We start from the raw sequence: 12,582 nt of genomic DNA, 5'->3' as shown, positions 1-12,582 counted from the left end.
AGAACTAATGAGGAATACTAAGAGCCACTAAGAGTCACAAAGAACTAATGAGGAATACTAAGAGCCACTAAGAGCCACCAAGAGCCACAAAGAACTAATGAGGAATACTAAGAGCCACTAAGAGCCACCAAGAGCCACAAAGAACTAATGAGGAATACTAAGAGCCACTAAGAGCCACAAAGAACTAATGAGGAATACTAAGAGCCACTAAGAGCCACCAAGAGCCACAAAGAACTAATGAGGACTACTAAGAGCCACCAAGAGCCACAAAGAACTAATGAGGAATACTAAGAGCCACTAAGAGCCACCAATAAGAGCCACAAAGAACTAATGAGGACTACTAATAGCCACTAAGAGCCACCAAGAACCACAAAGAACTAATGAGGACTACTAATAGCCACTAAGAGCCACCCAAGAGCCACAAAGAACTAATGAGGACTACTAATAGCCACTAAGAGCCACCCAAGAGCCACAAAGAACTAATGAGGACTACTAAGAAGCACCAAGAGCCACAAAGAACTAATGAGGAATACTAAGAGCCACTAAGAGCCACCAAGAGCCACAAAGACCTAATGAGGTCTACTAAGAGCCACTAAGAGCCACCAAGATCCACAAAGAACTAATGAGGACTACTAAGAGCCACTAAGAGCCACCAAGAGCTTTTAAGAACTGCTAAGAGATACAGTTTACAACCACTATGTTGTGATTAAATTGTAATGAAATAAATGAGTATTGACAATATCATAACATTAGAATGTAAGGTTATTTTACGTATTTGCGTACATTTATGTGTTCATATCGGATCTCGATAAAGGCATAATCATAAGGACTGCCAAGTAAACTAAGTTAAATTTAAAGGGACTCACTCATGTTTTAAAAAAGGCATTATTGTTATTACGAAATAAGGTATGGTAAATCATTTGGAGTACCAAAAGCTGGAACCCTTACTATGCATATGTTCTGAAATACCGTCCACCATTTTAACGATAATAACGGTGTGTTTTTGCGTGATTGGTTGATACATTACTTTCGACGTAGCATTTATGACGCGATTGATCACGTTGGATGCACACACTGACTTTTGTCATTGGGTCTTAATGGATACACACACTGACTTTTGTCATTGGGTCTTAATGGATACACACACTGACTTTTGTCATTGGGTCTTAATGGATACACACACTGACTTTTGTCATTGGGTCTTAATGGATACCCACACTGACTTTTGTCATTGGGTCTTAATGGATACACACACTGACTTTTGTCATTGGGTCTTAATGGTCAAGGCGTCGGTTTTCTTTTTTCATGACTGTACCGGCATGGGTTCGCTACCCACTAAAACCAAACTACTTAATTATCCTATAATTGTATAGTTTCTGCAATGTTGATATCATATTAAATTTGTATTAATATATGCATAAAAGGGGAACTATTGGTACAAACACATGAGCGAGTCCAAGGGAGGGTGAATTTAAGTTAAATGATCTGGTATGACAAGCTACGAAAATGGCTCACTAAATCGCAAAAAAATATTAATATTATATTGCTAAGACTTCTTGTGTCTTTTATGGGATCATCTTTTCAGTTTTATTGTGACGTGGTAATTTTAATAAGATGATATTAATATGATATGATTTGATTATATTACAATTTGTTTCTTTAATAACATTATGTCTGTATAAAAATCTCTCGGAGAGTCTTTAAAAATATTCATTAACATTTTGTTTATTTGAAGTAAACCTTTACCAGAAACTTTGTTTTGTATTCTTGATGGATAAATTACCTTAAAATCTGTTCATAGTTAAAATGTTTATATTGTGAGACTGAGCCTTAAAACTTTACTGATTTCATCATGTTATGTACTACTGATGCGTATAATAGCGCGCGACGGTCCTCAACAATGTGATATACGTATAACAGCTCTATTTCAGAAGCAAAATAAATCATAGTGCACCAAATATCAACCCCTATTATCATGCAAATGTTCTTTGATAAATAAATGAAAAATACGTCAGATTTGTCACATAATACATTTCATCAGAAATCATAATTTTAGCTATTTTTTACTCGCAATTATACGAAGTCCTTTAGTTTTTTCTATTTATTTTCAATGCACTATATTCTCCTGTACGAACTATTAAATTGTTATCTGATACCGTTCCTTGACAGAAATGAGCTCCTGTTTTGGCCTGTAAAAATGAAAGCTATTTAGGTCTTTCGAGAAACTGAGAATAATATTAGACTGCATTAATTCACAGTTATTTTATGCTAGATCGTTTGTAGGAGTGACCCTATTGATAAATCTAAAGAGAAAATATGAATGCCATTAAACTGTTTACAGGTGATATAGCACCAAAGCAGTTCTATCAAGGCACTGTGATCAGATATTGAAACAGTTGTCCGATTTATTTTGCCAATATTTTGATGAAGTTATTGGTCAAATGGAACAATTGAAGGGCTATTACTAGAGAGTTAAGGAGCCTGCCTTAAAAATTATAATATATAAGTGCTAGTATTTCTAAGCAGCTCTTAGAACAGTTTTTAGTATTTTAACGTATCTTTTAAGTAGATCTTAGTAGCTCTTGTAATATCCTCTATAGAAGTCAAATTCTAACATTAATGTCCGTCTTCAAGAGTATATTAGTGCTAGTCGTTCTACGTTGCTCATATAATAGCTCTGAAAATAGCTCTTGGTTCTTTCTAAACTTTACAACGATTTAAAACAAGCAATAACAACATTATATTAATCACTCCCGTTGGCACGATGTAACGCGATAGTGTGGTCTTGTGTTGTGGGCGAAACCGGAGTACCCGGGGGTAACCAACTTTTCCGGCTTGGTTACCACAAACCAAACTCACATGCGCCCTGGCCGAGAATCGAACCCGGGTCGCCTAGGTGAGAAGCGAGTGCGCTTACCACTGCGCTAATCGGACATCTCTTGGTTCTTAAAAGAAGCAGATCTTGTAAAAGACTCATAGAGGTTCGTGAAATAACGCTCCTATTAGCTCTGCCATAGCTTTCTATGTAGTTCTTTATACTACATGTAATTAACTTTCATCTTTGCTATTATCAACACATTATTTTCATAAAAAGGAACAGGCTATATTATTTAAATCTATTAGTGTTTTATGTAGCTGTCACTTTCATTATTTCTTCGTTCTACTTACGTTACTGGTTGAGCAGTTTCCGACGGAAAGCAGTTTCCGACTACTCGCTTTTTCGAGTACTTTCTTTAGATATTCATAAAGAAGGTACTGCTATTGAACTATATTGTAACCAGATAAGTTGAAATTCCTACCGAGACACGTAAGTAACTTCTATTATTATTTAATGTTTTATGTTTATTTTTCATTTTGTACACAAACTTGCACGTGGGGGATCGGCACGCGCAGCGTATTGCGCATGCGTGGAAACCTAATTTGCATATCTATGAATAGCTACAAGGTTTTCCTAAATTGACTTATACAAACGATGGTCATTGTGTAAATATTTGTGAACACTGGTGTCATTCTTGTTTCGCACGCACATTTACTTAAATGTATACAAACACAAGTTTCTATCGTAAAAGAATCAAAATATCATTGATATTCAGTGTCTGCCTGATTTCGAGTATGAATTGAGTGTCGTAAATTTTAAGGTTTTAATTTTTCGTAAATGCTGAACAATTAAAAATTATTTATCTTACTACAGTCTTATATTTAGTATATTAAATAAACGGATAATAAAAACACACAATAGGCACCTTAAATCTGCCCCGCATTCGATTATTCGGAAACTGCTTCTCATCACAAGCGAATTAGAACAGTTTAAGTACCCTTTTTGCGCCCCTATTAGATACACTATATGTGACATCACACATATGAGAAATATATCGACAATAGCAGCTTGAGCTGTAGTTATCTAAAATGTGAACAATTTTAGCAGGTATTGAAACACGTAAAAATAATTCATTAACGTATAAAAACTGTCGAAATTGCTTCTCAACCAGTATATAAACGCTTTAATATTTTTTCAAAATATGCAACAATCTTCAATTTTCCCTTCAAAAACTTTTTGCTGATGAGAGCTGATCGATGAAATAAATCAGTTATTTGGACTATTACTGGCCCACTACCGAAAAATGGGGTGTCTGTGAAATTTATGGGGGGGGGGGGGGGGGGCTAGTAACAAGTGCAATATACTTCATGCAATCTAAAATGAGTTCGTAAAATGTAACCCGAAAACAGCAAGCTAAATAATTGAGATGATCATTGGCCATGTTCATTTCGCAGCTTTACGTTGGCGCTTGCCGCGTAGTAAGCTTTTAAAATAGACAAGTATAGCAGCATCCTTGTCTTTGACAGAGGCAATTTGCAATTATGGTAATTAGTTTCATTACTTGTTTAGAATTAAGCCATACAGGGCTTAATAACAGGACAAATGAAATTTTCTGAAAAAATGATAAAATGAACTAAACGTTAAGTTATACTTATTTTCAACACAAGCTGTATTGCATTTTGAACATATCTCCCCGTTCAACATTTCTGTATCTAAATTCGTCTTTCAATAAACTTTGTGTTGAACATCTGAACCTCATCAACTCTATTCTTCTTTCAGTTTTAATACACAACAGATATATGTTTGTTATAAAAAAAATCATCGTGATCTAACTTCCGTAAATATTTCATACTGTCACCCGACACGTGTGTATTATAGTATATATTATTTTATCTATTTAAAGTATACACTTCATCTTGGTACGTACCATGTATTTAGTTTCTTTTTTTATGATCGCCACAGACATTTGTCATATAGTGAACAACCATCATTTCACTTTACATACGGGTATCTTTGTCTTTAGACACTGATAAGAAAATAGATAATATTTTAGATTTTCCGTAAACAACGGTGTAACATAACAATTACAATATCAATAATAATTATTACTTACAATTAACTTTGTCTTCATGAAATAATTCCGATACTGGAAACACAATAAGGTTCACTTCCAAACTGTCATTGAAGGAATCAAACAAAATATTTAAAGGTAATTTAAAACTCTGGCCAAAGTAAGCAAAATTGCATTCTACATTTTAAACCAATGAAAATGTTCCTTTACAAAAATTCAAAGGCCATCATCCGGAATAGAGAGTGTCTTTCTTGGTGGCGCAATGTGTGACATTGGCCCTAATTGGCAGGTAGTTAATCCACAACATAGCCCTTTCACACCTGGGGCTGATGGCCCCTAAACTGACACAGGTTGGCCCTTAACCGACATTCATGGGCCCTAACACCATTGTTTTTACAGCAAGTGTCACCTTAAAGTCACAGGTTTTCATCCTGTTATGACGCACAATGACATTAAATGTTGCAATGCTATCTTTTCTTTAACACTTTTTTGTATCAAATTAAAAGATACAAGCATAATATTATGAATTATTATGATATTATAATTATACAATAAAAATCGTAATTCTTCTATATTTTGTACCCTCCTCCTTCTTGATCATCATAATCAGCAGCAGCAGCAGGACCACCCGCCCCCATCTCTCAATGTTATGCATAGACTGGGGTGGGTGCGGGCATGCTTGCTGTTATGGAAGTGAGTAGCGTATGGTCAAATGAGATGTTTGTCAAATTTATCAACTATAGTACTGATATTTTAAAATGCCATGAAAAAAATATTCCCATATTGGCAGTGAAAATTGTATGCCGAAGCAGAATTTGGTAGAAGTGGTTTTGTTACAGCGTGTCTCATCAGAAATGCTTGCAGTAATCTTAATGCATAAATTCATAAAATCATTACCGCCCTCCATTGCAAGTGTAGAACAAATCCCCCCCCACCCCAACAAAATCCCTCCCTTTCATTTTTGTATAGGTGGACATAATCCCTACCATCATTTTTGCAAGGCGGACATACCCCCACCCCCACCCCCTTGTCAAATTTACAAAACGCCCCTCAATCAAGAAATTAATGTGTAAAAAATGTAATTAGCAAGTCAAGTCAAATCAAACCATTCATATGATATCAATTTATCGATTATACATATTTAAAGGTAATTTAGGAATTTCAACAATAAAAAACAAATTTATATGTCTCTAGAAGAAGACAATTATTTCGCCTTGAAAAATTGAGCGGGGGGTGTTTAATGTCCACCTATACAAAAATGAAAGGGAGGGATTTTGTCCGGGGGGGGGGGGTGATTTTGTCCGCCTCCCCTCCAACACAACTGGGATGTTAAGGGCCTAAACTGATTTTGATATAACAAAGCTAACAACAACAACAATTTGTTCTTTTGAGTGTGACACGTTTGTACGTGTATTTTTAATTTGTACATCTTGATTTTGTTTTTTTAAAAAGCACGAAATAAAACATGATTAAACTAAAAAAAAAACGTTATTTCATACAAGATATTCCGATGAAACTTGGTACACATGTTTCCAGAGACGTGGGCCGGACAAAACACCCCGTGGACATATCATCGCTTGCCCTGTTTGACTAGGTGGACATAAGATCTCCCATCATTTTGGCATGGTGGACAAAACATCCCACATCATTTTGACAGCGTGGACAAAACATCCCATTCTGGTTTGACACCCTGGACATACGATCCCATACTGGTCATGAGATCCCATACATTTTTTCTGTATATGACATTTTCTTTGTACTTATATTTTAAATGTCTTACACTTTATATTGTTTATATTTTTCGTTGATTAACTATACCACAGACAATGTCTTAAAGATGGGCTCTCACTCCCAGATAAGATTTACCACAATTAATAATATTGTTTTAATATTCCAAAAAGGATGAACTAATGTCGAAAACAATGGTTCTTATGAAGGATACTGGGTTGAATTTGAAAAAAATGAGCATAAAACACGGCATTTCTACCTTATGAAACTATAGTAGATCATAATAAATCATTTAGCATTCACCAATCATTTAATATTTTTGCACTTTCTGCTATTAAATACACAATCTTGTTATCAGTTATTAATAGTGTCCGTAAATGCATTATTTAATAAGTAGTTAGATTTTTATCAGTCAAAATTGATTTTTATCTTACATTTGTATGAATTGTATGAATTGATTTTGAATAAGAGTGCCACTTTAAAGGAATCGCCTTGATATACGGATATAAAAATCAGAGAAACCCTGCACATGTGTACAAGGGCCCACAACTCTTGGCTTTAATGAGGATAATGTCCGCCTTGTAAAAATGATGGGAGGGATTATGTCCGCCTTGTAAAAATGATGGGAGGGATTATGTCCGCCTTGTAAAAATGATGGAAGGGATTATGTCCGCCTTGTAAAGGTGATGGGAGGGATTATGGCCGCCTTGTAAAAATGATGGGGGGGGGGGTGGATAATGTCCACCTACATAAAAATGAGTGGGAGGGATTGTGTCCTGGGGAGGGGGGGGGGTTGTCAGTTTAGGCCCTTAATATCTAAATGCTAAATGCCACATGCACAAAATGTCTGTTATATATTATTTATTGATGAAGGAAATTATGTCCGCCTGGTAAAATTGATGGAAGGGAATATGTTCGCCTTTGGGGAAATTGATGGGGGGATTGATGTCCACCTATAAAAAATGGGAGGGATTTTGTCCGGGGAGAGGGGGTTATTTTGTCCTACACTCATCTATATATGTGATCTTTAATCAATATAACTAATTTTGATAACTCATATATGCCTGATTGTAGAATAGTTTTTTTTTACAGAAACAACAACAATTACACTAGTTACTCCTGTAATAGCATCAATATTTTCAGATTTTCTATATTTGAGTCTCAAACTCAGACAGACCATTAGTGACTATGGACCCTGGGGCTATGATCATGCACCAGTCAATTGTAACCACGGACCCCCAGGTCCGGGGAATAGCGGTCACTTTGACTTTCGGTCTAGCCAATCCCGGGTGAAATCAGCGCTCTTCGGGGACAAACTGTGGTAAAATCCCCGCCAAATACCCCCGCACCCCGGGATACCGAGGTAAGGCCCATTCCCCGATAGTTTTGGCGCGAAAACAAAACCACCGCATTCACTCGACACTGCGCGGCCACATGGAAGGTAAAAACACGGCCCATTTTGCCCGCTATACCTGGTATACCCCCAGACCTTTGGGTCGTGGTTACATTTGACTGGTGCAAAACGAACAAGTTCAGACCTCATTTCATTGACTTTTAAGAATCTAATAAAAGTGTTTTTTTCCTAAATCTGAGTCTAGACAAATAACGGCCCCAGGTTGAAATGACGACATGAATAAAACAGTGTTAAATTTTAATTACCCTTTATTTCTGTCCCTAAGATCATACGTTAAAATACCTTGAAATGTATGAGTGGCAGAAAGCGTTGATTTGAATGGAGATTTGTATCAACTCTCAATGGCACGTGTTTGGAAGCCATACATATTACCCCATTTTTTACCCCATACAAGATAACCATGTTAACCATACAATATAACCATGTTAACCACACAAGATAACCATGTTAATCATAAAAGATAACCATGTTAACCATACAAAATACCCATGTGAATCACACAAGATAACCATGTTTACCATACAAGATAACCATGTTTACCATACAAGATACCGATGTTAATCATACAAGATTCATATGTTAACCATGAAAGATAACCATGTAAACCATACAAGATACCCATGTTAATCATACAAGATACATATGTTAACCATACAAGATACATATGTTAACCATGCAAGATAACCATGTTAACAATACAAGATAACCATGTTAACCTCACAAGCCAACCATGTTAATCATACAAGAAAACCATGTTAATCATACAAGATAACCATGTTAACCATACGAGATAACCATGTTAACCATACGAGATAACCATGCTTGTTGCATTCTTAATGTAAATGTATCGAAGGGACACAATTCTTGATATACTACAGCATATTTCTTTATTGTAGTTATTCATACTGAGTACTATGTTTCATATAAAGCCATGCCTGTAGTATTGTATTTCATTTGATGCTTTGGGATGAATGAATAAACATGTAACTCCATTTGAGATCTTATGAATCTAACCCATTCCGCATGTTGTTGTAAGAACTAAACCAACAACGCAACAATGTTAACCATACAAGATAACCATGTTAACCATACGAGATAACCATGTTAACCATACAAGATAACCATGTTAACCATACATGATAACCATGTTAACCATACATGATAACCATGTTAACCATACAAGATAACCATGTTAACCGTACAAGGTAACCATGTTAACCGTACAAGAATACCGTCTTTTACTTATATGAATCAATGTAAGCGTTTGTCATCTGTATTCGGAAGACGAATAAGATACATATAGTCTGTAACTATTGCACTTCGTTTATGGGTTCCAAATAACAGACTGAGGTGAATGCGTAGATTTTTATTTCAAATTCGAAATAACAAGAACACAATTCAACTAGAGGCAGCCGCCGCAGTTGCTGTTTACCCAGGACCGGAAGTGGCTTACGCTCGCGTAGATGCTGGGGGATGTGACGAAACCGTTGTCGTGACACCCGCTGCGTCCCCATGATGTGACACCGGCCAGGAAACCCCGGCAGACGAGCGGGCCGCCGCTGTCACCCTACAATACAGTAGAGCATTACATACCAAGAGTGAGTATAGAGCATAATAAAGACGAGTTTGTATTCATTTATTTATTTAAGCTGTTCCTTTTTAATAATGTATGTGATATAATCCTAAGATTACATTTTAAAAATCACCATAAAACTCTAGATTATTATATATTGTGTCGTATTCGACATATCTTAAAGTTCAAAGCACCCACAATATGGTCAATGAAGAAAAATGATAGTATAACGGAACGTGCTCACCGAATGGGTATAATACGATGGTGAGGGAAATTGGTTTACCACCCTTACCGACTATGAAACACGCTGTAAACACAGTGTTTTAAACACTTATTATTATTTTAATATTTGGATACTGCTGCAAAAGAAGTATTGAAAGGTTGATCAGTTAGACAGCTAATTTTAATCTCCAGCGCGAACAAAGCCCAAGATAAAACCATTTATATACAATATAAAAGGGAAAAACCCTTCTGAATACCCGTTTCATGACATTGTCTGAGAGAGTGCTGCTACAAGAACGACGAAGGCAATGTTATTTAATCCGGTGGGAAAGTGGAATTTAAAGGAAAGCTTACGTTGCATGAGCCAGATCCTTGAGCGGTGTCCTGACCCCAGATACACACGTGCTGGTCGAGGATGCTGGAGCCCCAGTACACCGCGCATTGCGTCTTCGTGAGGACGTCGACGTCAGCTTTCATCAGAACGACAGCGCCGTTTCCGGTCTCTGTGGAGAACGGACAGCTAACACGTTTAGTCAAATATTTTGAATAGAAATTGTAATTTATTATACAATGTAGTGAATGAATCATTTACACTACTATCACTACTCCGAATAAAATTATTTCTTATACCATGTGTTTTAGCAAAAACAAGGCTTTTGATAGAACGCATTTCAAATGAAGACGGCAAATATAATACAGAAATCCCTGCGCAATTGGCGAGTTTGTAATAACATTGTGGGAATGGTAACAAACAAATCAACGTTCTCAAGCCCGACGTTACTAAGCATCCATGAGTTGATACCTGTGGTGCCCCAACCGGAAATTGTGCATCTATCGCCGGCGAACGACGTCCCTTCCGGTGCCAACTCGATGATGTTTTTCGTGATATCCGGCTGTGTGGATCTGGACAGACGCAGCAGAGCCACATCGTTAGGGAAACCACCGGGCCCCTTGTTGTAATTGTTATGCTAAAAGAAGAAAATGTTTCAAATAATCTCGGTGTGCATGCTTACGATTGCATTTTACGTTCCTATATATACATTTCACAAGCGTTAAAATTATCAAATTAAAAAAACGAAGATTCAGTAATGTTTAAGCATCCAAAGACTCTACGACTGAACAAAGTTTATACGCTGAGAGAATAAAATGTGTAAATACTACGATGAGAAAACAATAGTTGCAATACTATGATGATATAATAAAGTGTGCCAATAGAACAATGAAAAAAGCGTTCAAATACTGCGGTGAGAGAACAATAGTTGCAATTCTACGATGCTATACTAAAGTGTGCCAATAGAACAATGAGAAAAGCGTTCAAATACTACGGTGAGAGAACAAGGTGTGCAAAGATTACGATGAGAGAGCCAGAGTGGCAATACTACAATGAACGAGTTTTTGCCAAGTTGAAAAAAACAATAGCTTTGCATGCCATGAAATTCAAACAACAAACAAAAGCTTCCATGATTCGAAAGTTGAAATTTCATTTTAATTGACACAAGGACACGTATGTCTTACCATGATGATCTGTGCGATATCGAACCAGATGTAGCTGCTGCCGGGGTTGCTGAAGTCGTGAAGGTCTACCACCACAGCCAGGGAGGACAGCGTCCTGTAAAACACACCGGATATTACCAATCAATATGGCATCAAACCCACGCATGTTTACAATCCCCTACCCTCGCCCTAAATATCCGCGCCTTTATTTCTCATAAAGAAACAAAGTAATATAACTGTCTTTAACTGGTCTATATTATGACTGTTGACTACTGTGACTATTTTAAACATGAAAGATTTAGACAAATTCCTTTTATGATGATGTATGTGGTATCTACTCACTGTCCGTCGACGCAATGGGCGGCGGTGAGGACCCAGTCGTTGGCGATGACGGATCCACCACACGAGTGGTAGCCGTTATTCAGGAGTGTAACCTGGTGCGGGAACTCTCCCGGGGTAGCCTCCATCCCGTTGATAATCCGCGATCCGCTCGACGGACCGTCTTTGGAGAGAGGGCGGCTCACATACAGAGTAGAACCCAGCGCCGCTCCTGTATTGGTCGGGCAAAAAAGGTTATTACTTAAATTTGGATAAGTGCCTTTAAATTGATACCCAAAATACAAATACTTTATCGTTAGAATTCAATAAAGCATCAGTCTAATGAAATATAAAGGAGAAGATGAACAATATAATATATTTGGTCTTTATACAATGAATACAGATAACGTAAAATATATAGGGGAACATTGTTTCAGTGTAAGAGCGTAATATATTTCACCGATGGCATAGCCACGAGTGAAATATTTACTTTTGGTGGTCACGAGGTGAAATGTATTACAAATTTACACTGAAATGAACATTTTTTCCTTTTATTATGTGCCTAAAAATGAAATAAAATGAGAGTTTATCGTTTTTTTTTCTACGCGATCGTAACGTCATTTCAGAAATGACGTCGTGAATATTGTGCCCCAGCCCTGTGCGCGCTGAAGTTTGATTTGGAAATGAGAGCGGGCTAAAATTTCAAAACAATAAGCAATATCAAAATGATATTTTCACTGTTTGAAGCAGTGAAATTTTAATTTTATTTCACTGATAGATCTCTATTAACCACAGAAAAGCATGTAATGAAATTGTGTATTATCTGTGCGCGCTATAAAACAACCGATTTATCAAATATGTATATACACTTGAATTTAAACTTAAAATGAAACAAAAACCTCACCAATCAGTACAGCGAAGACAGTAAGATTTAGAACAACCAT

General features: G+C 36.7%; 1 protein-coding gene across 1 annotated transcript; it reads right to left on the bottom strand.

The window, feature by feature from the left end:
- Positions 1-9,433: 9,433 nt before the first annotated feature.
- On the bottom strand, positions 9,434-12,582 carry LOC128244348 (chymotrypsin-1-like). Its single transcript, XM_052962363.1, has 6 exons — positions 12,543-12,582; positions 11,663-11,870; positions 11,342-11,435; positions 10,629-10,794; positions 10,181-10,329; positions 9,434-9,598 (listed from the first exon to the last, which is right to left on the bottom strand). The coding sequence occupies exons 1-6, from the start codon at positions 12,580-12,582 to the stop codon at positions 9,434-9,436; spliced, it is 822 nt and encodes a 273-aa protein (XP_052818323.1).

This window comes from Mya arenaria, chromosome 8 (assembly GCF_026914265.1).
Source record: "Mya arenaria isolate MELC-2E11 chromosome 8, ASM2691426v1".
Taxonomy (NCBI): Eukaryota; Metazoa; Mollusca; class Bivalvia; order Myida; family Myidae; genus Mya; species Mya arenaria.
The sequence above is the reverse complement of the archived record's forward strand: the minus strand, read 5'-3'. Positions and strand labels throughout refer to the sequence as shown.